This window comes from Cololabis saira, chromosome 3 (assembly GCF_033807715.1).
Source record: "Cololabis saira isolate AMF1-May2022 chromosome 3, fColSai1.1, whole genome shotgun sequence".
Classification (NCBI taxonomy): domain Eukaryota; kingdom Metazoa; phylum Chordata; class Actinopteri; order Beloniformes; family Belonidae; genus Cololabis; species Cololabis saira.
The window spans coordinates 47,977,264-48,000,371 of record NC_084589.1 but is presented as its reverse complement, the minus strand read 5'-3'; the positions used below and the strand labels follow the sequence as shown (position 1 = coordinate 48,000,371).

The 23,108-nt window shown below is 43.1% G+C and overlaps 2 protein-coding genes across 2 annotated transcripts in view; one reads left to right on the top strand and one right to left on the bottom strand.

The window, feature by feature from the left end:
* Window positions 1-12,402: 12,402 nt before the first annotated feature.
* On the top strand, window positions 12,403-17,988 carry LOC133440721 (zinc finger protein 501-like). Its single transcript, XM_061718040.1, has 3 exons — window positions 12,403-12,524; window positions 12,608-12,644; window positions 16,194-17,988. Exons 1-3 carry the CDS (start codon window positions 12,403-12,405, stop codon window positions 17,532-17,534), a joined length of 1,500 nt encoding a protein of 499 aa, XP_061574024.1. The 3' UTR covers window positions 17,535-17,988.
* Window positions 17,989-22,807: 4,819 nt separating this feature from the next.
* The window catches only part of LOC133440720 (uncharacterized), a 66,396-nt gene continuing 66,095 nt past the window's right edge, over window positions 22,808-23,108 (bottom strand). The window contains exon 12 of the mRNA XM_061718039.1: window positions 22,808-22,888. Within this exon, the coding sequence (XP_061574023.1) occupies window positions 22,808-22,888 (81 nt within the window). The remainder of the gene's footprint in view (window positions 22,889-23,108) is intronic.

The window sequence follows — 23,108 nt, the reverse complement described above, 5'->3', positions numbered from 1 at the left end:
TGAATGGATGAAAGAATATAGCGCAGTATGCAGTAGCTTATGAGTTCAGAATGTTCTCAGCTTTGGGAAAGAAGCTGTCCCTGAGTCTGTTTGTTCTGGCCCGTATGGACCTGAAACGCCTGCTTCAGGTCCAATCAAATACGTCACAGTAGCTTCACTCCAGCCCGCTTACTTCTCATCTGGGTGTCTAAAAAGAAACGAGGACGAGGCGAGTGGAAGCGAGTCGAGTCACGCTGAGTAGGTACTAGTATAAAGGCGCCATAAGTTGTATGAGAATCGTGGAAATAAGTTAAAAAGGGTTGCCAGGTCTTATAAAATGTACCCTCTGAGCCTCTAATTGAAAATCTTATTTTCTCTACAGTAAGACGGTGCATAATGTCTCTGAGCCACTGAGTGTGTATGGGCGAGGCCGTCCCTTTCCATCTAAGCAGAATGGCCAGCCTGGCCAGAAGCAAGTAGTCAAGTTCACTATGTATTTTTGCTGGACTTTTTTGGAGAGTTGGAAAACTATATATTTTTGAAAAGTATATTGTATAAGCAATCAGAAAACCAATGTTTCCATTTGCACAGGTGTCTGTATGGTGGCCATATTGGATTTTTCAAAATGGCGTCCAAAAAACCTACATTTTGACATTTCTCAACTTCTGAATAAGCTAGAACATTGATAGTAACTTCTAAACCTACATTTTCAGGGACAAGGAATCCAATGGCAACAACATACATTGGATAGGTCTTAACAAAATGGATTTTGATACAGATTTTTTCTTTTATTGATTGTTTTACAGACATGCGCACATGGTCAGTGTAATGGAACGTCACACATAGGAAGGAACATGCCCTTTTGACAGTCTCGACACCTCATCGTCATCATCATCATTGTCACTTTCGTACGTGATGTCTTGAGAGTCTTCATCATTCTGGCAGTGGCTGCCACACTGACAGAGATCTGTACAGGCTAAGTTCTTTGTTCTGCAAGAGCACCTAGCAGAGGAACAGTCTGATTTGCACTGACATCTCACCATCTCAACAATGGCTTTTGGAGCTGGAAGGACCCTCTGTGGTGGTAGGTTTTAGCTGACCATCTGAGTCTTTGAAGTACCCATTTTCCAGAGGATCCAACTGTGGAACCTGCTGAGCGATGGCTGCCTGTCCTCACACCCGGTTTGGATATGGACTCTCAAGATGTGCTGTTTCAGAGCTCCGATTGTTGGAGGGAGCTTGTCACCTTCTGCCATGTGCTTGCAGAAGAGATGCCAACGTAGGTCAGGGATTGTCTTGATGCTGATGCCCTTGGGTGTGTAGGCTGTACATACAAAGGTAGCCAGTGTTGAAAGCATTCCCTCTGTCACGTATGCTTCCTCCAGAAGCATCTGCAGAGCATTGATGACATCCTCATCAGCTTTGAGGTACACCTGGAACCATGTTGTCTTGCCTATGCGAGAGAACCTCCCAGTGTTGTCAGCCCCTGTGAAGGCATGGAAGGCAGGCAAAGCCTTTGCTCTTTCTGGACTTAGAGCACTCCACAGTGGTTCAATTTGCACAACACAGGACATCATAGTTTGCTATGACCAGCACCAAGACATCTGTGTCTGGTGAGAAGAACACCAGCTGTGCATCAGGTGGGTTTCGCTGTGACGCCAGCACTGCCTGGTGGATCAGCAGTGTGTCTGCTTCTTCGTGGTTGTTGTCCTCAAAGAGCAGGTCTTTGTTGCTCCTTGTGTGCCCAGAAGCAGATGTGATGATCAGCTTGGTGGATCCCATGTTGTACTCTAGGATTTTGGCAGCAAGGTAGCTGGTCAAGTCCGCCTTTGTTCTCTCATGAGAGAGGAACCTGCTCATTGGGATGTGCTTGATGTTGGTGTCATCTCTGACTTGGTACTGGACAGGAGCTTTGCCTTGTCTTCGTATGTCTCTGGTAGCACTCTTCAGAGAGTTTTCTCTGTAGGTGTCAAACACGAGAATGATCTCATCATAATCTCGTGTTAGAGACATCAGGCGGTCATTGAAATAGCCACTCAGATCCTTGACTGTTACTAAAGTCACTGTTTTTTTGGTCAGCGTCTTCACAAGTACCATCCCATCCACAAGTGCAATCTTCCGGCTTGGGGGATCATTAGATATGGAGTTTGTGATTCCCATGTCCCTTGCATCTTTGCTGGTGGCATTCTGAGACTGCTGAGAGTCTTTCTCAGGCATGTCTGTTCTTGCCAGCTTATCCAGGAGATGGATTAACTTTGACTTACCATGGCATGGCAGGACTGTTCCATCAGGAGCAAAGAGTGCCCTTGGTGTTAGAGTGAATTCATAGTTCCCAATGGCCTCTTTCTGGTTGATGTCTCTGTTTGACCTGGCAAGTACCATCAGCCTCCCATATAGGTCCTTGGTCTCCTTCAGATGTACAGTCTTGTCTCGGAGCTTAACTGTTGTATTCTTATTCCCAGACAGGAACATCTTGTTGTTCTCCTTCTTCACTGGGGCCCAGACACTGACACCTCCATTGATCCTCTCTGCCACATAGTCTTCATACAGCTTCTGGCCAGTGACATCTGCATTCAAAATCTGTGGTACATACTCATCTGGAATGTAGGCATGGGTGATAATGTTGTACAGCTTGTCACCATCAGCTGTAAAGGGGTTTCCATGACTGACAGCCAACAGTTGTTAAATCTAGCGACTAAGTCACTAAATTGACAACACTGATTGAACACTTGTTGACACTCAATACATTCACTATGTGGCACTGCTCCTGTATACTGGGTACACTGTAGTAGTGAGCTTTGCACAGGCAAGCTTGGACATGTAAAGCAAAATGATGGACATGTAAACTGCACCAGTTTTTGCATATTCCAGCAGAGATGTTTTGTATGGTGGGCTTGTCAGACATGCATCTACAGTACTTGTAAATACTTTATATCACCAGGGCAAAGAAATTAGTGTAGTAACAAAATGTCTGAGAACATTAAAACTACCACCATTGGATTCAGTGGCCCTGAAAATGTAGGTTTAGCAGTTAAAATCAGTGTTCTAACTTATTCAGAAGCTGAGAAATTACAAAATTTAGTTTTTCTGGACACCGTTTTGAAAAATCCAAGATGGCCCCCATGCAGACACCTGTGCAAATGGAAACATTGTTTTTCTGATTGCTTATACGTTACAGTTTTCAAAAATGTATAGTTTTACAACTCTCCAAAAGAATCCAGCGAAAGTTAAAATCCAAACGTAATGGACTTGACTAAAGGAGAAAGAGATCATATGATGCTCAGTAGAAGTCATCCGGGGATCGTCATTGCTAGAAGGACCGAACAAAGCAGTCATAGGGTTTGGAACTAGTTTATGCTTCCGAATTTTTGAGAGTGTGTGGAAAACTTCATTCCAAAAAACGAGGCGAGGGCACAGCCAGTACATGTGAAAAAGAGTTTTGTCGTCAAATTTCCATTCATCACAGGTGGGGGTGATGTCCAGGTACATGCTGGCTATTTTGGACTTTGACATATGGGCTCTATGAACCACTTTACCACGCGTCGCCGCGTAACATCGACGCAGAATGCGTTGGTGTAACGTGGAACCATAAATCAGTCTTTATTCTGGCGTGATCTTCGGCAAACGGGCAAACTAGTAATTATGTACATTCACTGAGTGAATATTATGAAAGTAAAATATATATTTCTCGCTAGAAATGTAATCAAAACGCATTTTTATGCAGAAACTAACTCAAAATATTGATTTTTATTCACTAAAAAATAAGAAATGTCCGCCATGTTTTTGTTTTTTTTTGGATTCAGTCCGCAAATGACGACGAAAAGCATTCTGGGAAATTTTTCTGTCCCTAGAAAACTAGTGAGGATCGGAAATCCCTACGTCCGTAGGGAGAGATTCATAGCAACTACACTACTTTTCGTCACTACACCTAGGTGGAAAGAGGAATTGGGACACCATTACCCTCACGGGAACGCGCAAAATTTAGGGGTAGGGATGAAAACGAGGGGTAGTGAGAGTATTGGGACAGGGCCTTACTCCTCGTGGCTGGTTTGGTAGAAGAGCAATCTAATTCTGGGTTGAACCAACAGTTAAAGAGAATACCCGTTCAAAAAAGGCAACATCATCCACATTTGGAGCATAAATGTTAGCCATGACAACATTTGTATCAAAAAGTTTCTCTGATACAATTACAAACCTGCCATTGCCATCGGCTGTGATATGGGTAGGTTCGAACGGTACGTCTCTTGATATAAGGTAGAATGAAAACACCGCCCCGCCCACCCAGATAGAGATTTAGAATGCTCGGAAGACCGTAAGTGGGTTTCCTGTAAAAAAAAACAACAATATCTGCCTTTAGTTGTTTAAGATGAGTGAGCACTTTCTTCCTCTTAACAATATTGTTCAGATCCTTGACATTCCAGCTCAGTATATTAGCCTGTCTAGCCATTGCCATTTAGAAAAAGAAAAGAAACAGATAATCTTAAATGTGTGCCTGCAGTTAGAAAATATGTACATCGCCATCCCCTCCCATAACCCCTCAAAACCTACAAAAAACAACAAAAAAACACCTCAACACGTCCCCATTTGCAGCCAATTCAAACTGCAATCGCAAACTCTTCCTGATTACTTTCCCATACATATACTTCTCTGGGTATTATCTCCTCCCTCTGAATTGAGAGTTTCTGAAATAATAATAAAAAAATATATATCAAGAAGAAAGGTATGGACAATTTAGAAAATAACTAAATTAAAAAAATAAATAAATAAATAATATAAAGAAGAAAAAAAAATGTAAAATTTAACATTGTAACTGGAGCGTCACATCCCGCACCCTTTGACCTGTAAACATTGCACGGTAGCATATAGAAAGGCAAAGAACATGGCTACGAAGTCACTAATTCACCTCAAAGTTTCAGAAGCCAAGAAAATAAAACGTGGAACATGGCGTAGTGTACCGACAGCTCCAGGCCTCACGTATAATACGTTGCACAGCAACGCTGCTATAAAGCTGCCGTAGCTCGTGGCTAAAACACAGATGCTACACATCAAAGAGAACGTTTAACGCGCCTCCCATAATTACCGTACATTATGTATAGTGGCTGATAATGACCCCAATTGATCAATCAACCGGCAGGCTAAGCATGGGAGATACTAAAACTGTCCGACGCGCACGTTAATATAATAATCACTGTCCAAACAATAACCTCAAGTTTAAAAAGGGGTTTACTATTTCAGTGCATCAATTATCACAATACAGTTCAATACTTGTAATAAATATGTGCAAAATAGCTTAAAGAATGAGCAATCAATGAGTGTCAGTTGATATCAAGATACAAAATGCGTAGTGCGTAGTGCGGTCAACAAAGCATGCTCTCTCCCAGCTCACCCCACCTCCATAAGCCAGCCAGCCTGCCGGTGCGAGCGGAAGAGAAGCCTTATTTGTAGACGCCCAAAGACCACCCACAGAGACACTCCTACGACAAGGAGCCACTGAGGTGCCTTCATTCATTAAACCCAGCCATCACCCAATCCAGTGCTCAATACTAATGGATTCGGCTCCTACATTCCGGCCCCTAATTAAGCCTGGGCATTAATTACACATACATAACTATGTAGGAGCTCGATTAACCTTAGCAACGTTACAATAATTCAAAAAATCAATACAAATTAATAATAATCAATGGACTCTTCATTCTTCATCCTCTCCTCTCTCCTCTCCATCTGCAAAAAATCAAAATAAAGAGAGAGAGGGTTTAAAGAGCTCGAGAGCTCCAAGCATAAAGGGATCATAGAGCATGAGCTCTCCAAGCGAGACCTCAAAAGGCCCAAAGCAATCGACTCCAGCTCGAGTGAACGGAGGCTCGTCAGGTGAAACCCTGTCAAGAGGGAGATCTGCCATCCGTTGATGTCCTGGTACTGCATGCAGTCTACGACAGATGACACACTTAGACAGAGCCTTCCTAATAGCAACGCTGGCTCCTGGGATCCAACATCTCTGACGAAGTACCGACAGCATGTGGTTACGTCCACCATGCCCTGTCACTTGATGAATATGACGCAGAAGGAGGTCGGAAGCGTGAAAGTCCCTGGCCAAGATAGCTGGATGTTTTGCCTCCTCTGGCATGGCTACTCTCCAAAGCCTGCCACCAACCCTTAGAATACCACCCTCAAGAATAGGATTGAACCGGTACAAATGACTGGTTTTCTTCACGCCTTCTCCTTTCCACAAGCCAGCCATTTCTTCAGAAAACCTCTTCTCTTGACAAAAGCCAATGATGGCAGTTTCTGCGTTGTCAAGCTCTTCAACCGAAAGGAGACCCTTCGCAGCTTGAGTTCTGACAGTCTGCATCTCCTCTTGCAGCTTCTCTTCCTCCAGACCAGACAAGACAAGAAGCCTCCGCTTCTGAGCCAGCTCCAACAACAGCCTCTTAATCCTGAGCAACCAACCAACCATCTTTCTCAGGCGGAACCAAGACGAGAAGTGACCAATGAACTGCATGACCACATCTGCCTGCTCATTGGCCTGAATCACGTTCACAGACACCGTTTTAACTTCAAGATCTTCCCTCGACAGCCTGAGGTGCTCATCCTGAATGCATTCAGGAAAGTCTGCCTTCGTCTGCTGCTCCAACAGCTGGTCAAGTCTTGCAAATGAAATCCGATTGACTGTTACATCATGACTCATGCAAGCGGTGTCGTTGGTGCAGTCACCTCGAAGAGGACCATTCACCGTCCAACCCAACATGGTTCGAATGGCATAAGGACCACAACCCACACTCCTGACCACCCCCCATGGCTCTAGAGCCCTTGGAACATTGGTTCCAATAAGAAGATCTACCCCTGAGTCGATCGCTGTTATGTCGATGTGTTCAAGGTGCGGCCAATTCCGCAGATCTTCCTGCCTAGGGATGTTGCCTTGGTGGACAGGCATGCAATTCTGCGTGAACAGTTCAGGTAGCTCACAGAAACAATCTGTGTCCAGCCCAGCTACCTCCAAGTCCCTCACAATGTGACTGCTCACGACCTTCTCCTGACCCATTGTCCTTAGGAGAATGTCAGACCTTCTTCCTGAGAGGTTCAGTCGGTTCATAAGCCCTTCTGTGCAAAATGAAGCCGAGCTCCCAGGATCAAGAAAAGCATATGTGACCACTGTAGCATGACCCTTTTTGGACTTCACCCGAACGGGAAGTATGGCAAGAGTGCAGTCACTCTCTCCGGCCCCAGTAAGACCACTGGACTGCACCTTGACCAAAGCACTTCCATCTGCTGTTCCTGTTTGCCCTTTGGCAGACTCTTCCCTGTCTTTGGAGTAAATGTGCAACATAGTAGGGTGTTTCAAGTTGCACACCCTGCACACAAGGCGCTTGTGGCAATCTTTGCTTCTGTGCCCAATGCACATACAGCCAAAGCACACCCCTTTCTCTTTTAAGAAGGACATCTTATCACTGTGTGACCTCTTTGCCAATAGAGAGCACATGTCCAGGGTATGTCTAGCTCCACAAAGCAAGCAAACTCCAACAGGTGGACTGTTCTCCTTCTTTATGGTGTCATTACTACTGTTGACTGAAGCAACAGTGGTCGCAAAGCTACTTCCCTTGGGCCTAGAAAAGGACTGAGGTTTAGTGGGCCTCGCTTCCTTTCTCGATACTGCAGGGGAGGAATCCTGTAAGTCCCCAAAGATTGGATCGCTGGCGATCTTCACCTGCCTTTCAATAAACGTAACTATGTCACGAAAGGAGGCTCTGCGATGGTTCTTCTCCTGCAAACTGCAGGCAGCATCTCTCCACTTGTCCCTGAGCTTATATGGCAGCTTCTTAATGACAGCCTGCATATTAGCGGGGACATCCAGCTCGTGTGTGGACTCAAACTCTTCAAGAGTGTTGCAGCAAGATCGCAACAAGAAACTGTAAGACTGAAGAGCAGCGACGTCCTCTGACCTAATCGCTGGCCACAAGAAGACCTTTTCCATATACGCAGACGTGATCTTCAGTGGGTCGCCAAAGTGCTGTTGCAGTAAGGACTTAGCTTTAGCATAGCCACTTTCTGCGGACATGTGCTGACAGCTTCGAACCATGTCTCTGGGCTGCCCCTTAGTATACTGCTCAAGATAATAGAGACAATCTTTGGCGCTGCGAGTCTTCTCTTCGATGCTGTGTTCGAAAGCTCTGATGAAGGTTTGATACTCCAAGGGATCACCATGAAAGACCTGAATGTCGCGCCTAGGAAGAAAGAATAATGACTGTTGTTCAGCCAGCAAAGAGGTGATCTGGTTTTGCCTCTCCAAGACAGAAATCAGCTGACCATGATCAGAACCTCCCTGCTCTACAGGAGCATGCTGGTCTGACTGAGCTGACTGCAGCTGCTGCGACTGAGGATGATCTTCATAGGCTACACTTTGTAGCACCTCAAGTCTGGGCCTCTGGTGCAGATGGTCTAAAGCAGATTGAGACAGCAGCCCCACATTCTTCTTAGACTGAGGGTCAAGGAAAGATGGACGTGGCTGCTTAGGCCGAGCATCCACAAGATGTGAACGTGACTGTGGTAAACCTGTTGAGGCAGGCTGAGATGACTGCCTCACTGACACAGGGAAAAAGGTCTCAGCATCAGCATCCAGCGCACAAGGAACCTTTTGTGTCCTCTTATCAAGGTAGGAATTCATCCCATCTGCCCCGCTAGATACAGACACTCGCGAGGTGCTCGAGACCTTCAAGTAGCTTATTTTAGCTGCTGATGCTGCTATCTCCATATCCAGGTCCAACTTCTCTTTCTTCTTCCTAAGCATTACTTCTTCTTCTTCAAGAGCATGTTTCTCCTTTAGCAGATGCTGACGAGCTAGTAATGCTGCCATTTCTGCTTCTGCAATAACACGTGCAGATGCAGTAGATGAGGTAATGGACCTACACCTACTTCCTGCAGTGCTCCTTTTCTTTGATGACTCAACTGCAACATTAGAAATACTGTCATCTGGGTTAACGTCGTCAAAAGCAACAGAGGTTCCCACCTCAGGAATCTGTTCTGAAACACAAACATCAATATCGTTATTCACAGCAAGTATTTCAACCAGAGGTATGTGTGACTGAGATGAGGCAGAGATAACATCCTCATGTAACTGCAGTGCACCTTGCATTTGGCTATTTACTTCTGAGAGCCATGTGTTTGCATTTTCAATGAAAGCAACTTTGTTTTTGTGCACTTTTGCAAACCAAGCATTTTGTCTTTCACGTTCCTCTGTATGGAGCAATGAAATGACAGAATCATGAAGTTGCCTTGCTTCATCATACAGTGCAGACACAGTGTGAAGATGGAGTGTAACAGACTGAGCATTATCAACATTATTCATAAGTCCATTAAGTTCTTTTAAAAGTGCTTCAATCTTGTTAACTTTAGATTTTCTTTCTTTTTGAAGATATTCAATTTTGTTTGCCAATGCTTTGGCAGTGAGCATCGATTGTCTTTTCTGCTCATTTGTATCAACATTAGAAGCAGGCCTTGAACTTGAACTCATTTTGCAATAAAATGTTTAAAGTCAAATTCAAAATCCAAACAAAGCCAAGATGAGGAGAAAATTCTGGAGACCAACAAAAAACATTCACACCCAAGTCAAAAAACAGCATACACAGCCAGAGTAAGTGTGCGTGTGTGTGTGCGTGTGTGTGCGTGTGTGTGCGTGTGTGTGTGCGTATCTCAAAGCTATTGTTCCCACCTAAACTGCCTAACCAAAATCTAGACTATCAATGCAACCCTATGTCTTCAACATGAAACGATGGGTATTTATGTGCCTATATATCTCACGTGTGAGACGGCACTCCCGGGCCGACCCAACCAGAGCCTTTTAAATGCGGGCCGAACCCGTACATGCACAGAAAATAACAAACCAATAGCCTATAACCGGAGCCATAGGCTAAAGCAGCTTGTCCTAACGGGGAACAATAGCGTACATGCGCCTTTATGCGTATTGAATATGTGTATGCGCCCGCGCGCATAATCAATGTGCGTATTTGTGTGAATGGCTTGCGTGCCACAGCTGTGTTTCGGCTATGTGTGCTTTGCAACGTACAGGTTATGAATAAATCAAAGGAGAGGACGTGTGAATACGACAGTGAATGAATGAATGAAAAGGAGAGGCCGTGTGAATGACAGTGAATGAATGAATGAATGAAACCTTAATGCCGCTGACGCGCGCGCCCGCGCGCGTTCATTTCTTGGTTTGAAGCGCTGCAAACAAACAGGAATAGGACGCCAACTCGAACTTTCCGTGGATCAACGCTTCAAATACACCTTTGTTGACTATATAGTGGCTGATAATGACCCCAATTGATCAATCAACCGGCAGGCTAAGCATGGGAGATACTAAAACTGTCCGACGCGCACGTTAATATAATAATCACTGTCCAAACAATAACCTCAAGTTTAAAAAGGGGTTTACTATTTCAGTGCATCAATTATCACAATACAGTTCAATACTTGTAATAAATATGTGCAAAATAGCTTAAAGAATGAGCAATCAATGAGTGTCAGTTGATATCAAGATACAAAATGCGTAGTGCGTAGTGCGGTCAACAAAGTATGCTCTCTCCCAGCTCACCCCACCTCCATAAGCCAGCCAGCCTGCCGGTGCGAGCGGAAGAGAAGCCTTATTTGTAGACGCCCAAAGACCACCCACCAGGGCTCCAGAGTGCGACCTATTAGGTCGCATATGCGACCTAATTTATTAAGGTGCGAGTTAAAATTTAATGAGGTCGCTCCGGTGCTAGTGGAAAAAAAATATATATATATATATTTTTTTTTCACTCGGCTGTGTTAGTGCATTAATGGAGTGGTTGATAATACAATCTTACTTTCTGGCTCATTCCTGCGAGTCCTATTTCTCCTCTCTCTGTGTCTGACTGCACCTGGTACGGTGTGCGCACGTTACGTGCGTACACGCAGCGCGCTCAAAAAGGTAAACAAAGCGCAGTATGAAGCGGTCTATAGTCGATTATTTTAAGAAGAAAGATGTGCCAGAGGCTGGTGGAGGAGGAGGAGAATGGTTAGCAGAGGGAACGACAAGAATCGGATTCTTCTTCTTCTGAGGAAGAGAGTGACAGGTTGGCGAAAGACCCGGGGGAGAGTGGGGAGAAGAAAAAAAAGTACAGCTTTCAACAACAATGGCACGGTTCCCGTGGTTAAGATACGAGGGACAGGCCCAGGCCCGGTTCTACGAGGGTGCATCAGCATTGCGCCCTCAGTTTATGTGTTTGCTCAGTTGAAAAGACGAAAAGAAAACTGATAAATGCGCCCGCGTTAAGCCTCATTTATGGTTCCGCGTTAAATCTACGGCGTCGGGTACGCGGCGACGCGCAAGGTACGCACCGTCCCCGCGTATCCTACGCCGTAAGATCTGCGTTGGTGTAACGCGGTACCATAAATCAGCCAGTGTCCGTCACTCATTTGCGTCCAGCGCGCAGTTTCCTGCAGCAGCAAGACGCTGCTCTCTGCTGCTCCGTTAACACAAAGTAACCATGGATATTCAGAAATGGTTCAAGCACAACCACGCCAGCAAGTTTACAGGACTGTCTCAGAAAATTAGAATATTGTGATAAAGTTCTTTATTTTCTGTAATGCAATTTAAAAAAACAAAAATGTCATACATTCTGGATTCATTACAAATCAACTGAAATATTGCAAGCCTTTTATTATTTTAATATTGCTGATTATGGTGTACAGTTTAAGATTAAGATTCCCAGAATATTCTAATTTTTTGAGATAGGATATTTGAGTTTTCTTAAGCTGTAAGCCATGATCAGCAATATTAAAATAATAAAAGGCTTGCAATATTTCAGTTGATTTTTAATGAATCCAGAATGTATGACATTTCTGCATTACAGAAAATAAAGAACTTTATCACAATATTCTAATTTTCTGAGACAGCCCTGTATATTAATGGTTATATTTATTTTTGTTGCTAGATTGTCTGATGGGTGAGGTAGCCCAGACTAAATGTAGCATTTTCTTGGTTCTGCAGCGATATTGCTGCAAAAATGCACTTTACCATAAAGTCACCTTAATTAGCCTAACATTAGTTAGTACATTAACATTACTAAGCATGTATATAAATTATATTATCCAACTTTTAATTTATTAACTAACTCATCACATTAATTAGCCTAACTGTAGGCTATATGTGTTTCCTATACATAATGATTGTTAATCTGTAAACAGTTAATTAATGCTTAATAATGTAACTAATGTTAGCAGTGAAAAATATGGTGCTACCTAATTTGGTTTGGTGCTACTAAATGAAAAGCTAGGTGGCACCAGTGCTACCTGTGAAAAAGTTAGTCTGGAGCCCTGCCACCCACAGAGACACTCCTACGACAAGGAGCCACTGAGGTGCCTTCATTCATTAAACCCAGCCATCACCCAATCCAGTGCTCAATACTAATGGATTCGGCTCCTACATTATGTTTGCTTCAGTTTAGTAACGCCAAAAAGTCCTTGGCATCCTTCACCGAAGCAAGGTATTTGCTCCCACCGTCTTTGGTCGTGATTCTCAGCATCGCTGGGTACAGCAGCGATGGCTTGGGTCCCCGCTGGTAGAGTGTGAACATCACCTCCCGATAAACTGTGCGCTGTTCCATAATCTCAGGGCAGTAGTCCTCAAAGATCGCCACCGGGTTCCCCTGGTAGGATAGTTCTTGCGAGCTTCTTGGATGATCTTTTCCTTAACCCTGTAGTTGTGAATCCGTGCAATAACCAGTCTTGGCCTACGCCTGGGCAGCTTAGCGGTCAGGGCTCTGTGGGCTCGGTCCAGCTCCGGGGGCGAACTCAGAACCTCATCGCCGAGTATTTCGAGCAGGAGATTAGAGAAGAAGGTAGTGGGCTGTGTGCCCTCTGCAGACTCCAGCACTCCCGCTATCCGTATGTTGTTACGTTGGCTGCGGGATTCCAGATCAATGGTCTTAGCTTTTAGCTTGCTGACGCAATCCTCCAGAGCAAGGGTTTTCAATTCCTGTCCTCAGGCCCCCCTGCCCTGCTTGTTTTAGATGCTACCCTGCTTTCAGCACACCATGATACAAGGAGCTGTGTCATCAACAGAGTTGTACAGACCTTGATGACAAACTAATGAGGACCATTAATTAGAATCAGGTCTCCTACACTATGTCCTGTCAGAGGACACAGTGTGATATTACAAAAAAACACCTTGGCAAAAAAAAAGTAATGCACTCAGATAAGTTTGTATTTAATAAAAAAAACCTACACTGATCCTGTTCATTAACAACTACAAGATTTCTCCACACTAGTGTTTTCAAATAACTGAGTGAAAGAATTTCTTTATTATTACTCACACATTCGCATAACTCCCAATGAATTTTTTTTATGGTCATCTGTGAGCTATTTGGGCCTTATAGGGACTTTAAACTTTCAATTTTATAAATTTAATTTCATAATTTTAATGCCCAATGAATTCAAAGGAGCTTGAGGCTCCTTTTAAGAAATGAGACTCTCTAGCGCCACCCTTCACCACGATGGCTGTTGGGGGTACTGCAGCCAACAGTGAAGCCGGCACGGGAGAACGGGGAGAACGTGCATGCAGCGTCATGTGACGTCACATCCGCAGCCCAGCGCGGGAAATTCGGGACCGAATTGCAGCACATTTTGCAGCACACAGCCTGTTCAAGGCAAAGGAGAGATACACTAGAGCCGTGATTCCCAACCCCCGGACCGGTACCGGGCCGCAGAGCTGTTCCTACCGGGCCGTGAAATGGCTTGGGTTCCGATCATAATTAGGGCTGCAACGATTCGCCGACGTTGTCGACAAAAATCGATAATCAAAATTGTCACCAGACGTTTTTTTTTCCAATGGAGTGAGGCATCTCACTTCACTTCATCACATACAATCTCTGCGGAGAACCGCGCAACACTCAGAGTCTCAGCGCAGCTTTTTTTTTTTTTCTTGCGTCTCAGCGCAGCTGCGGGTAACAAAACTTCAAAGGTTTGGGAGCGTTTTAGCCTGGATATGGCGAATAAAAAGATTACTTGCAAGGTTTGCAAAGCAGACCTTGCTTATCACGGGAGCACGTTGATAATGTACGAGCGTTTGAAGCAGTGCTTTAAGTGGGAAAAAATAGGTGACGGTACTCTCTCCCTCCAGTCATACAAATATGGGACTATGTAAATGTGTATGTATGTATGTGTGTATATATATGTGTGTGTGTATATATATATATATATATATATATATATATATATATATATATATATATATATTAAACTCTCCCACTCTGTTAAAAACCTCCTGTGTTTACCTTCATATTTCCGTTTGGCCGTGCATTTTGTCCCTCCAAGTTATTTCCGTCACAACCACGTCTTATTTATTCATTCACACACGCACTAATATTCTTGGGAAACAGTTAGGCACCAAATATAATATATTTAATTTTCTCAGACGGCAAAAATAAGAACTTTATTGATCCCACATAGGAGTAATTCATGTTATGCCGAAAAACAATATATATTCCCCCCTCACAAAAATAAGAAAAATAGAGAAACATATTCTCTCATTAACAAAGCATATTTTACATTTTTATACATTACATTACATTTTGTTGTTATTGTTATTTTATTGTCTGAAAAATGGTTCAAATATGTTATTTTGTTATTTGAATTTTTTTAAATTTGTTTTGTTGATAAAAAAATATGTCTCTATTTTTGTGAGGGGGAATATATATTGTTTTTCGGCACTACCTTGTTCTGTATAGCTGATATAACATGAATTACTCCTATGTGGGATCAATAAAGTTCTTATTTTTGCCATCTGAGAAAATTAAATATATTATATTTGGTGCCTAACTGTTTCCCAAGTATATTAGTGCGTGTGTGAATGAATAAATGAGACGTAAAACGTAAATTTCTTTGTAGAAAGGTGCTTTATGAAAATAAGTCAATTTACTTGTATTAGTTTGCAGCCCAGTCTTGCCACAAAAAAAGTTTGTAGCTTTGTAAAAAAAACTTTGTAGCTTTGTATCTAGAAGTACAAATATTTTTTGAAAGTACAAATATTTTTTGCACACGCACAAAATATTTCTACAAGTACAAAGTTTATTTACAGATACAAAATACTTCATTAATTTGAGCCCATACAGCTGATCTGTGATATGAGCAGCTCTCCATGGTTGATGCTGACGGGTTTCAACCCCATGGTTTCAACAAATGATGCACCTGTTCAACCCAGAGAACGTCCTGCCATCCAGAACCCATTTCACCCACTTGATGGAGAAAAAATTAGAGACGTTTTATTTGATCATTTATTTTTTATATAATACAATTGCCTGTCCTTAAAAAATGAAAAATAATGGACAGAGGTTTATTTATTTATGGATTTATGTCTATACTGCCTGATTACTGTGCCTGCCCTTGGCCTTTTATTTACTTTTTGTATGAACAGCAGCAAAATTGAATAAAATATCTATTTTTCATTGAAGTACCCATCTTTCTCGTGTTTATTATCATTTGCCACATAATTAAAGCAACCTCATACTAAATTTAAGAAAAAATTACTAATTATCCGATTAATCGACTAATGATGATGACTAGTTGACTATTAAAATAGTCGTTAGTTGCAACCCTATTTAAAATGCATAGTTTTTTTCTAAAATGTTTATTAAAATTGACATAAAATTGACCGGCTGGCCAGAGGGGGCATGTGTAGCCCAGGACTGTGTGTTTTTGTGAGGGTAGCTCACATTAGCCACCAAGGGAACACAGGGAGAACATGCAAACTCCACACAGAAAGCCCCTTTCGCCAACCCAACCCAGGGTGTGGGTGCTGAAGTCATGGGGGAACTAACACGCACTTCAGCGCCCACAGCGTCCCCGGCGGGAATCGAACCCAGGACCTTCTTGCTGTGAGACGGCTGCACTACCAGCTGCGCCACCATGTCCCCGTCAAAACTGTTTTAAAGACAACATTTCTAATGAGAGTTTGAGATCGGTCATCTCAAGTGGCTTCGGTAAACAGTTGATGAATGTGTTCTAAGGGTTTTCGTTTCAGCAGCTTTCACCACTTGCTTTTTGTTCTGACCTTCCGAGATTTTTTTATTTGAATGTTTTTGTCTGTAAAGAAATAGTTGTTACAGGACATGGTTAATATGACCCCTAGAAAATGATTCTTTGTTTCACTGCAATCACCATGATAGAAAGCTATTAAATACAACTGAATAAACTTTTGACAGGTCAACCGACAACAGGATCTAAGTCTCTTTCTTTCTTTACAGAAACGTAAAGGCAAAGAGAAGCCCACAGGTTACCCCTGTGATCAGTGTGAGAAAGTCCTCACCACTTCATCATCCTTGAAGAGCCATAAGAGGATTCACACTGGAGAGAAGCCGTACAAATGTGATCAGTGTGGGGCAGCTTTTACTAAATCGGGTCATTTAAGAGGTCACCAACGTATTCACACTGGAAAGAAGCCGTACAAATGTGATCAATGTGGGGCAGCTTTTACTGAATCAGGTACTTTAAGAAGTCACCAACGTATTCACACTGGAGAGAAGCCATACAGATGTGATCAGTGTGGGGCAGCTTTTAGCACATCAGGTACTTTAAGAAATCACCAACGTATTCACACTGGAGAGAAGCCGTACAAATGTGATCAGTGTGGGGCAGCTTTTACTAAATTGGGTACTTTAAGAAGTCACCAACGTGTTCACAGTGGAGAGAAGCCGTACAGATGTGATCAGTGTGGGGCAGCTTTTACTGAATCGGGTCATTTAAGAAGTCACCAACGCATTCACAGTGGAGAGAAGCCTTACAGATGTGATCAGTGTGGGGCAGCTTTTACTGAATCGGGTGCTTTAAGAAGTCACCAACGTGTTCACACTGGAGAGAAGCCGTACAGATGTGATCAGTGTGGGGTAGCTTTTACCACATCAGGTCATTTAAGACGTCACCAACGTGTTCACACTGGAGAGAAGCTGTACAGATGTGATCAGTGTGGGGCAGCTTTTATTGAATCGGGTGCTTTAACGAGGCACCAACGTGTTCACAGTGGAGAGAAGCCGTACAGATGTGATCAGTGTGGGGCAGCTTTTACCACATCAGGTAATTTAAGAAGTCACCAACGTATTCACACTGGAGACAAGCCGTACAGATGTGATCAGTGTGGGGCAGCTTTTACTGCATCGGGTAACTTAAGACGTCACCAACGTGTTCACAGTGGAGAGAAGCTGTACAGATGTGATCAGTGTGGGGCAGCTTTTACTCAATTGGGTAATTTAAGAAGTCACCAACGTGTTCACAGTGGGGAGAAGCCGTACAGATGTGATCAGTGTGGGGCAGCTTTTACTGAATCGGGTCATTTAAGAAGTCACCAACTTGTTCACAGTGGGGAGAAGCCGTACAGGTGTGATCAGTGTGGGGCAGCTTTTACTCAATCAGGGGCTTTAAAGAATCACCAACGTGTTCACACTGGAGAGAAGCCATACAGATGTGATCAGTGTGGGGCAGCTTTTACTCAATCAGGTGCTTTAACGAAGCACCAACGTGTTCACAACGGAGAGAAGCCGTACATGTGATCAGTGTGGGGCAGCTTTTTAGTTTAAGAAGTCACAATTGTATTCATATTGGATAAAATGTGTGTATGAGTTTGTGGCAGCTTTTTCTAGAAGTGTTCATTAAAATGGCACAGACATGTTAGAAAAAAAACAGTGATAGAAATGTGTTTAATCTGTTATTCTGAGAGAAAGAAATCTGAAGGTATAATTCTAATAAGTTCAGTTTTATGTTAGCTTTTTAAAAATGGTTCTGCTTCTCTTGGCAAATTAGTAACTTTTTTGTACTATTTGTATATTATAAAATACATTTTTTCACCAGTTTTGTCATTGTTAATGGAGATATAGAGAGAAATAAAGTTATTTGGTTCCAACGAAATGAGGGCCTTTTTGCCTCCCTAAACGTGCCACAAAAGTCACCAAATTTTGAATGCAAGCCAGGCCTGGCGAAAAATGTGATATTTCATGGTTTGCATGAATGGGTGTGGCCTAATGGCTCAACAGCGCCCCCTAGAAAACTTCGTGCCTCAAGCCCCACAATATGGTTTGACGTATATGCACGAAAATCGGTACACACCTGTATCATGTCGCAACTTAAAGAAAAGTCTCTTGGCGCCATGGCCGAAACCGAACAGGAAGTCGGCCATTGTTAATTAATTGTGTAGTTTTGGCGAAATTTATGCCATTTCTTCAGCCGCTTTTTCGCCCGAAATGTAACGTGCCCCCAGGTGTGTTATACATCATAATGTGCGACGATGCGCATTACTTTTCTTAGTCAAAAGCGTTAAGGTGGCGACGATAGGTCCATATTTGATAGTTCCTACTTTCTGCCATAACTTTTGAATGGTTTGACATAAAGACTCGTGGGTGATGTCATTGAACTCAGTTTTTTTTTTTTTTTTTTAAGATTCTTTTTATTGGAAGTAGTTTCACGACAGAACGGTAATACAGCAATATAACAGGAAATACTTCCCTCCTTCCTTTTTTCCCCACTTTTCTTTATCCCTCCCACATTCCCATCCCCACAACCGCACTCACAACAAACCCATCGACAAGAAAACAACCAAGTATAAAGAGGAAAACAAAAAAACCAGCAAACAAACAAACAAAAAACAACAAATAAAAAATTAAAAATGAGGGGAGGGGGGGCTTAGTCAGCACATCAACCTAGAGATGTCAAAGACTCAAAATGACCTAGCAGAGGTCTCCAGGTCCTCTCAAATGAATCTAAGGAACCTTTGAGGGCAAACCTAAGCTTCTCAAGACTCATGACCAGTAGAATTTCTTCCACCCACCTACTATGAGATGGAGGGTGAGAGTGTTTCCATTTAAGGAGTATAAGGCGTCTGGCTAACAGGGTGGTGAAAGCAAGGACATTCTTTAAGACTCTAGAAGTCAAAGGCTGTAGGGGGGCCCCAAACAAAGCTAAGAGCGGATCAGGAGAGATGGTTGTGTTATATGCTGTGCTAAGAGTTTTAAAGATTTCCGACCAGAATGTGGAAAGCCTGGGACAGGACCAGAACATATGAGAATGGTCAGCTGGGGATTGTTTGCACCTGTTACAGGAGTCAGGTGCATTTGGATAAATTCGAGAAAGCCTCAAATTAGTGTAGCGAACTTTGTACACTACTTTACATTGTAGTAGGCCGTGCCTCGCACAGATTGAGGAATGAACCAACCGCAATACCTGTTCCCAGTAATCGGACTCAGTTTTGAGTCCTTGACCATAATTAGTGCAAATTAGCTCAGCCCTTTCTTCTGATTGGTCGATATTTGATAGTTCCTATTTTCTGCCATAACATTGAATGGTTTGACATAAAGAGTCATGGGTGGTGTCATCCGACTTGGTTTTGAGTCCTTCACTTTTATTGGTGAAAATTGCACGCGCGAGGGCCCTTTCATCGCTGCTTGCAGCTTTAGTTATTTCTTATTTTAAATACTTATTTTTCAATTATTTTATTATGTACTTTTGTATCAACTTTTTTTAAAATTTTGTTAAGTTTATTTCAATGTTTTTACTTTTTCATATGTTAACTCCAGTGCTTTTTCCTCATGAGGATCTTCCACACCGGGTACTATGCCTACTTGGCCTGTGAGGTTCTATCCACAGTGTGTAGATCTAGTTGATGTGTTCATAGGCCTAACAAGTCTATGAGACGGCTACAGCTAATTCTGAATGCATGCTGCCCGGGTTCTCACCAGAACTAAGAAAGTGGACCACATCACTACGTGTTCAGATCTTTACACTGGCTCCCTGTACCTCAGAGAATAGACTTTAAAATAAAACACATTTGTTTACAGCTGAATTAGTTAAACAGAAGTCTTTGAGGTTCTGTTGCAGAGCTTTCTGGCATTTTATAGTTGCTGTGAACGCTTCGGTCATTTCCATGGCCAAGTCCTCCACTTGCCCCACTCGCGCCTCCATTTCACCTATTTGCGCCTTCAGCCCCTGCATCTCCTCGGCCAAACAATCAAGTTTACCGCTCATTTCTGTGTGAAGTGAGTTAATGTCCTTTCTCAAGTTGTCGTTGTTCCCCTTCATCTAAAGTAGGTCTCCCGGCGTTATGCTCGTTCTGGGGTGTCCTATAGCTCCACATGAGCTGCCACCAGCTTGTGATGCTATTTTGCTATCTTTGGTAGCAGAGCTGTTTTTATCTTGAGTTTTCGACATTGTGGCCATTGTCCGTTTGGTCTTTTTGTGTCTGCTTTATTTATATATCTAGATCAGGGGTCGCAACCCGCGGCTCTAGAGCCGCATGCGGCTCTTTAGCGCCGCCCTAGTGGCTCCTGGAGCTTTTTCAAAAATGTTTGATCTTTGTTTTCCTTTTTTTCTTCTATTTTCTTTTTTTTCTTTTTTCCTTTTTTTCCTATCTTTTTCCTTTCCTTTTTAATCTCGATATTTCAACTTTTTTCTCGACATTTCAACATTTTTCTCGACATTTCGACTTTTTTCTCGAAGTGCATAATGAAAAAAAAAAACTTCCCCCAGTTATAACTAATATAGATAATTGCAGCATGTGTTGTCTTCATTCTAAGGCTTATACAAAACCTTTAATTTTTTGCGGCTCCAGACATATTGGTTTTTTGTGTTTTTGGTCCAATTTTTTTTTTTTCCTTGTAAGCACTTTGAGATTTCCGAATGGAAAGTGCATTATAAATTAAATTCATTATTATTATTATTATTATTATTATTATATGGCTCTTTCAACATTTTGGGTTGCCGACCCCTGATTTAGATATTCACTTTCTGCTAGAGTCCTCAATTAAAGTTATTGAATGTGCGCTGGGCAGCCTCTCCGCACGCGTCCTTCTACTACATCTAACCTCCGAAAGTCCCCTGAGTGGTGAGATTTTGAGTGAAAACCTTCTTCCATCAGCAGGGGCATTGACGATGAAACGTGGCTGGGTCTTTCAGCATAACAATGATCCCAAACACACCGCCCAATAAAGAAGGAATGGCTTCGTAAGAAACATTTCAAGGTCCCGGAGTGGCCGAGCCAGTCTCCAGATCTCAACCCCATAGAAAGTCTTTGGAAGGAGTTGAAAGTCCGTGTTGACAAGCGACAGCCCCAAAAGATCAGCTCTAGAGGAGATCTGCATGGAGGAATGGGCCAAAATACCAGCAACAGTGTGTGAAAACCTTGTGAAGACTTACAGAAAATATTTGACTTCTGTCATTGCCAACAAAGCGTATATAACAAAGTATTGAAGAACTTTTGTTATCAACCAAATACTTATTTTCCACTTAATTTGCAAATAAATTCTTTTTAAAAATCAGACAATGTGATTTTCTGGATATTTCTTTTTTCATTTTGTCTCTCATTGCTGAGATATACCTGTGACGAAAATGACAGGCCTCTCATCTTTTTAAGTGGGAGAACTTGTACAACTGGTATATTTACACCACGGTCTGTGTGAATACTTGATTCTGATTGGCTGGCAGGTGTAGGTTAAAAGTGATAACCTACACCTAGAAAACACGTTCGGTCAAACTATTCCAGTTCACCTAGTTTCCTGATCTTCATGATTTCAGGGTGTCTTACCTGTAAAGTCCAGCGTGTATTCAGCATCTATCTTCACTCTGTCTCCTTCAACAACCTGGCAGGTGAATCTTCTCTTGGAGCCTCTCTGATGTTTCACCATCAGATCAGAAACACAGTTGTTCTGTCCTCCAGACACAAACCCATCCCCTTCACCAAGCAGCACACTTCCTGTCTCATCCACCCAGATGATGCTGTTCTGCTTACAGGGAGCGAAATAACTCTTCAGGGAACAGTTTAATGTCACATCTCCATCCCTTCCTGGATCCACATCTGCTGGAGATGGAGTGACTGAAAGAAGACAAATAACTGTTATTTCAGCCACTTGAAAAAGAGAAACTCCTAATTTTACTGATCCAGTTTTACTGAGTGATTGTCTGATGGAAACATCAAATATTTAAACATGTAAATAAACTTGGTCCAGTTCCTCTGAGAGGATCCATCATGTTGAGGAGGATCCCAAACAGACCAGACGTTCATGTCGCTGACAAATCCTCACAAGTTTTTAACAGCGTTTCACTCAGAGTTGATGAGGAGGATTCAAACTGACAGTCTGGATGTTATTAAGTTAAAACACTCACCTGTCCGGGACCGGGCCTCACCTGGCCAGGGGGTGCTCGGGCGGGCGCGGCGGGGGGTGGAGTCATTCTCAGGTGTCTATGTCTTATGTCGTCAGTATGAATGGATGGATGTTGGGCCATTTCCCCCTCCGCCTGGGGGCTCCAGCAGCGCCAGGGGGACTCATGGAGGTGCGGTGGGGCCCTGGCCTGGCTCGGTGGGCCGGCCCCTGTTACCTGGATAGCCGGCGGGGAAGTGTGGGAGCCTATCAGGGCCAGCTCTGCTGGCCCTGCCTCCTGGCTTCATCCTCCGCTCGACTCACACACACATAGGTCTGAGGGGGCGTTGGGGACACTGTCCTGTGTGCCCCGGTACTCCCCGCCCCACGATTTTAATAACACCGTAGACACTGCACACTCAACATTTAATAAATACACTTAACAAGAATACTTAGCATCTTGGAGGGGTCATTGTCAAATCTGATACCTTGACCTCTCTCTTCCCTGTTTTTATTGCATTAGCCACATGCACTCAAAACCAGGGGTGGGAGAGGGGCCCACATAAACTGCGTTCCCTCGTCGGACTGGGGCGGGCGTCCCGGTGGCCGGGCCTGGATTTAATGACAAAAATCTACCGGGTAGACAGTATCCCATCTAATCACACCATTCAAGGCTCTGATTACACATGATAAATTCCTATTCAGTGGACTGATAGCATTTGAACCGGGTGGTCCTGACTGACGCTGAGCTTCACACACAGAGCCTCTGTGATCTTGTCCCTCTGTCACAGAGGGACACGATCAGCACTATTATATTATAAGTCTGCTATGTGATGACATTAAGAGTATGACATGAATCTGGCTTCATTTCACCACCTCACCGCCTGCGTCGCCAGTTCCCCATATCTTAAGACTGTTCCTACGGGAGGGTCAGGGTTGGCGTAAAGATACGCACATTTTTCAGTACGTTTTTTCTTTTTAAATCCCAGCCTTTGCATAGAA